This window comes from Monoraphidium neglectum, assembly GCF_000611645.1.
Source record: "Monoraphidium neglectum strain SAG 48.87 unplaced genomic scaffold scaffold03296, whole genome shotgun sequence".
Taxonomy (NCBI): domain Eukaryota; kingdom Viridiplantae; phylum Chlorophyta; class Chlorophyceae; order Sphaeropleales; family Selenastraceae; genus Monoraphidium; species Monoraphidium neglectum.
The window spans coordinates 1-5,818 of NW_014010332.1; the positions used below are offsets into that span (position 1 = coordinate 1).

Here is a 5,818-nt window from a genome sequence, read left to right on the forward strand (position 1 = left end):
TCCCCGCGGCCTACGGCCCCCCGTCCAGCGGCATGACCCAGGCCATCCAGCGCTGCCTCGTCAGCAAGGACCCTGACATGGTGGGGGGGGGGCGCAGCAGGCGGCTGAGGGGCTGGCCTCATGAATGCTGTCGGCGCCTTGAGTCACACGAGTTCACGGTCTAAATTCATCGGGTTGACCTTGGCCACAGGCTTCCTCGTCCAACTCGTGGTGCAGGCCGTGCGCGGCTCCCCTTTGGATTCCATGTGTCCCATCATCCCCTGTGTGCCAAGTCGTCGCAACCCACTCTGTCGGGCCCCCCGCCAGGTGGGCGTGTTTGCCCAGCTGGTGACCGTCGAGGACCGGCGGCTGGCGGAGGTGGCGTCGGCCGCATACATGGGCGCGATGCAGGTGGCCGCGGGCGTGCAGTCCAACGTGTGCTTCGCATGTGATCGTGGGCCATACACGCACTGCGCCACACATTGCGTGAATGCATGCCGAGTCAGTCGGCCTTGTGTCCTTAGGGCCCGGCACTCCCACGCCGTTGCCAATTTTGGCAAGCCGCACCCTCCTGCGCCCACTTGCAGCGCAACCCCCCCTCCTCCCTGCTGCCCCACCACACTCCCCAAGGTGGTGGTTGTGAAGACCTACGAGTGCATATCTCGCCTGAGGGCGCTGCTGTCCTCCGGCAGCGGCGGCCCGGTGCCCTCCATGCTGAGCTACTCGCTGATACAGCCCTTCAGGTGGGGGCTGCGTGGGACGAATGGAGTTTGGGCGGCCGCCGAATCTGCACAACGGATACATGACGCCTCAAGACGTCAGCCGAGTCGTCAGGCCGCTGTGACTGTGCACAGCCAACCAGTCAGCAGGCGGATGCCCACAGTGTACGCCGAGTCTATCATGGCCATCCAATCAATGCACGGAGACCTGAGCAAACGACTGTCTACGTGTGCGCACGCCCCTGCCCATGGCCTGCCCTGCAGCCCCGAAGCGGAGGGCCGGGCGGGACGCATCGAGCTGCAGGGGATGAGCCCGCTGGCCAGGCGGCTGGCGGCGGAGGCGACGGAGGGCGCTGACGAGGCGCTGCCCATGGTGCTGCCGCACACGCGCATGCTGGTGGCGATGCAGGACCGGGGTGAGGCTCGGCTTGGCGCTTTCTTGGCCTGAGTGTTTGGTGGAGGATCCAGGCACCCCTCACAGCATGCGTGGCGCAGCTGTGACACAGGTCGTCTGGCACCCATGGCTGAGCCCCCTCAGAAAATCCTCCTGCGCGACGGAGGCCTGCACCCGGCACAAGCCCGTTACCACACCGCAACGTGCCCAACCCCACCCACTCCCGCCCACCCCAGGCGCCCAGGCGCCTCGGGGCCTGGACCTGGCTGCCACCCAGTGGCCCCCGGGCTGCCTGGGCTTTGTGGTCAATCTGCTGCGGCCCGCGGTGGCGGGGCACCGTCGCACGGTCATGTACGCACAGGTAGGGCTGCAGCGGCGGAGGCCGGCAGCGATGCTGCTCTGTTGGCTGTGGGGCCACCTCCACGTGGCAGCCGAGTAGCTTGTCGTGTGGCAACCTGCCTGTAGTACGGGGGAAATAGGATCCCTGGTGACTGAATGACACTCCTGTCTGGTTGCTGCTGCTGCTGCTGCTGCTGCTGCTGCTGCTGCTGCTGCTGCTGCTGCTGCTGCTGCTGCTGCTGCTGCTGCTACTGCTGACCCGCGGGCCGTTGCCTCGACACGCTCCTCTCACCCCTTCCCCCAGCTGGGGCGCTCTCTGATGTTTGAGACCATGGAGCAGGGCGCCAGGTACCGCCAGATGGTCACACAGGTGAGGCCGCCGGGGATGGCCGGCTGGTTGCAACGGGGCCAGCGTCCTGCCAGCCGCTTGCTCAGGACCCAGGGCCAAGGGTTTCAAAAGTCAGAGGAACGGCCGAGCCTTCAGCTTGGATGCAGCCGTCGAGGCACCCCTACCTCGCGTCAGCGAGTGCCATCGCATCCGCCACCTGCAACCCCATAGGCAGGCGTCAAAAACGCGCATCCCCTTCCTCAGCCCCCTCCCCTGCACGTCCTTCCCCCACCCGAAGGTCCTGCGCACCAGCGTGCCGGACATCTTCACGCTGTGCGGCCAGAAGATCAGCGGGCGCGGCGTGGTGGTGGGCAGCAGCTTCAGGGTGCCGCCGCTGGAGGAGACCCACTTCAGGTTTGGGGGCCGAGGCGGCGGCGCAGGCGGCGGTGGGGGCCAGGTGAGGCTTGAATTGTCATCTGGTCGGGGGAGGGAGAGCCTCTTTTGAGGAGGGCGCCCGCTTGGCGCAGGCGTCTGATCGTGAGTGCGCCCATGATGTGGTCTCCTGTAGGCGGCACTGTGCGGCTGCTTTTGGGGGTTGGCCCCCCATTCGAGGCGTGAGTCGATGGGAAGCAAATCGCCCCTGCAACAATGTCATTCGCAATCCACAGGCCGGCGGTCTGTCGCCGCAGCAGGACGAAGTGTGGCAGGCAATGGTGGCGGCGCTTGAGCAGAAGGAGGCAGCAGACGCGGCCGCGGATGAGGAGGAGCGGCGCGGCGGCGATGGCAGGGACGGCGGCGGTGGCGGCGGCGGTGGTGGTGACGCAGCGGAGGAGGGTGAGGGCGAAGGGGCGCTGAGGCAGCGGTTGTCGGAACTGCAGGAACGGATCAGGCAGCAGCAAACACAGCAGCAGCGGGGCGGCGGCGGCGGCGGCGGCGATGGCAAGGGCCGTGGCGGCAAGCGTGGCGGCGCAGACGGCAAGGTCGGCTCGATGCCGGCGGAGGGTGATGCCGAGGAGGAAGGTGGAGCAGCCCAGCAGGGCGGCGGCAAGGGGGCAGCCGCCAAGCGGCGGCGAATGGACAGACAACAAAGTTGAAATGGTGTAACGTGCACCTTTCTATCAGCCGCTGTACACACTGCACTAGGCCAGCCTCGCTGGCAAGCAGCAGGGGCACACGATTCAAAAGAAGGGCAGGCCTGTGCTTGCACAGCTTCCGCCTCGACGCCTGCCCGGCAGCTGTTGGGACGAAGCACTTGCGTAGGCTCAGCCCGCACCCCACTGCATGCGCAATTTGCGTATATCAAATGTGTACATGTTACAGTTAGAACGGTATCTTACGCAGACCACCCAGCCCCAGCGACGATCTTCCGTCGTTGGTCTGCCTGACAATCCTCTGCGAGGCAAGAGAGAAGGATTCCGTTGTGTTTATCTTTTTCAGGAGGTCTACGGTGATGGCGCCTGGCGGTGTCACTGCTGCCACCGCCACCCAAACCGGCGGGGCGGACGGCGGTCGGAGCGTCACAGCCTTGGAGCGGCACACGCAGCTCTTCAAGTTTCCCAGGACGCCCCACCTGCAGGACCTGGGCGCCGCGACACGCGATGACCTGGTGCTCACGCCTCAAGAGGCGGCCGAGTGGCTGCGCAAGGGCGTCGTGCTCGGTGAGGGCGCCGCCCAGACCCCCACACCTTTATTGGTTGCAGCTGGCAGCTGCATGACGTGCACCGATTAACAGTTGCTTATGGCTGACGCCTTGCACTGCACGCCAGTCCCTGCCAGCTTGATCATCCTGTAACCAAGATTCAGATTTTGACTGCTGCACCCTTGCGTCGATGATTTTGCTCCCCATGCCTTGATTCCTATACCCCATCAGAGGAGAAGGTCGACGGCGCCAACCTCGGAATCTCCTTCGATGACGCCGGCAAGCCCCGCTGCCAGAAGCGCGGTCACTGGGTGACGCCCGCCAGCGAGGCGCAGTTTGCCAAGCTCGCGGGCTGGCTGCGGCAGCACAGGCCCGTGCTACACGCGGTGCTGGGTGAGCCGGCAGCAGCCAATGACGACAGCCTGTCATCGCACTCCCCTGATTGCCTTGTCTGATGACACGATCACACCTTGATTCGCCTCTAGAAAGCACGCACATACTGTGACATCACCTTGCTTCTGCCTTGACGGTCAGCACCCCCCTTGCACCCTCATTTCGTTGGCCTGTGCTTGCCGTGTTGCAGGGACCCGATACGTGCTGTTTGGGGAGTGGCTGGCGGCGCGCCACACCATGCCGTACGACTGCCTCCCCGACTGGTTCCTGGCCTTTGACGTTCTTGACAGCCACGCGCAGCGCTTCCTGTCCAGGCAAGCCGTCGCTGGCGGTCGAGGGAACGGGCAGCTCACACTTCAAGGGCAGCTGGAGGGTGCTGGTTTGCTGGATGATCACTTTGTTCAGGGCAACGCATCGCATTGCAGTGCGGCTAGGCTAGATGATGTCGCGCACCCGTGCTGATTCTTGGCGCCCTTGACAATACCCCGGCAGTGCCGAGCGCGACCGAATGCTCCAGCCCATCGGCATCTGGACTGTGCCCCGCCTGAGACCGCCACCCGGCCTGACCGCCCCAGAGCGGCCAGCTGACATCAGCCACAGCGGCGACGGCGCGCCTGCCAGGCTGGCATGGGCGTTCGCGGGGCCAGACGCGCTGCAGTCAGTAGCGCGGCTGCTGACAGACTGCCGCACGCACTTGGTGCGCGGCGCCTGCAGTGGGCCCAGCACGTGCGACACGGCAGGCAATTCAATTTGGAATCACGTGGAGGGCCTCTACCTGCGTGTTGAGGAGGGGCCGTGGCTCATCGGTCGGGCCAAGCTGGTGCACCCCGCCTTCAAGCAGGCCATCGAGAACAGCGGCGGCCACTGGACCAAGCGGCAGCTGGTCCTCAACCACGTGCGCCCAGATGTATGGGCAGCCGGCGAGAAGCTGACTGTTTGGCTGCCAGAGTCGTGGATGGAGGGCGTGGCGTCGGTAGCGCCGGAGGCGGCGGCGGGGTCGCAGAATGCAGATGGCTGTGACAGCGCCCCACCGCAGCCACAGCAGGCTGGGGACAGCATCCTGGTCTCGCAGCAGCAGCAGCAGCAGCAGCAGCAGCAGCAGCAGCAGCAGCAGCAGCAATCACCACGGGCAGTGGGCGTGGTGGCAGCAGCTTGCCCAGATACGACCATCCCAGCCTTGCCGACAAAGACCAACCTGCCGGCATGCCGCCTGAAGCTGTGCAATGGCAAGTCCTTCATTGGTCTCATTGGCGAGGCAGTGGATGCAGCTGCCAGGAAGCTGCTGGAGCTGCACCATCCAGAGGTGCCAGATGCTTTCGTGGCCAACAGGTGGGGCTGGCCGGCCCAGCAAGCAATTCGCTTCATAGCCTGCAGCGCGAAAGCGCTCGCGCATTGGTCTCCAAACTTTGTTGCATCAGGCAAGAGTCAGTGTTGGCCTGAGTCAACGAGCCAGCACACGCCTTCCCGTCTACATGGCCTACCAAGCCATGCTGATTTTCAACACCACCGCGGCCCGATTCATCAGGGTTATGCGCGACGGCCCCCGCCACCACATCACCCTGGTGTCCCCTCACGAGCTCAACTCCCTGGCGGCAGAGGGCGGCCTCCAGCCTTCTGACGTACTGGCCCTGCTGCAGCAGCAGGTGAGCAGAGGGGACTCAGGCTGCAGCGACATGGGTAACTGATGAGCGCGCAGAAAGCACTGAGAGGATGGGCGACCGGGGATGTACTGTAACAAGTGTCGGCCCCAGCCACAGTGAGGTGCAGGCAGAGCAGTGGTTGAGCCACCGCTCCCTGCGCGTAGGCGCTTCATGACAGCCCCACCTGCTGCTGCTCCATCACCTTTGTGCCGGCATCTGCAAAATGGCCCTTGATATTCGTCGCCCCTTTGCTAAAATGCACCAATAGGTCGACCCACATGGCTGGCTGCCCCTTGGCCTCGCCAGCTGCTGCGGCGGCGACGGCAAAGCCATCTACTGCGCCGTCGCATGGCCCACCGGCGCAGCTGGCCGCGCCGCGCTCGGCCT

At 65.1% G+C, this 5,818-nt stretch overlaps 1 protein-coding gene across 1 annotated transcript; it reads left to right on the forward strand.

Annotated features, from left to right (window-relative positions):
- Positions 1–32: 32 nt before the first annotated feature.
- On the forward strand, positions 33–5,434 carry MNEG_12542 (hypothetical protein; the record flags this gene model as incomplete). Its single annotated transcript, XM_014038986.1, has 13 exons — positions 33–80; positions 307–414; positions 610–722; positions 963–1,114; positions 1,329–1,453; positions 1,736–1,801; positions 2,058–2,216; positions 2,428–2,739; positions 3,336–3,417; positions 3,630–3,791; positions 3,982–4,164; positions 4,367–5,120; positions 5,317–5,434. Coding segments are annotated over 13 exons (2,382 nt in total), but the record flags the coding sequence as incomplete, so codon positions are not given.
- Positions 5,435–5,818: the final 384 nt, after the last annotated feature.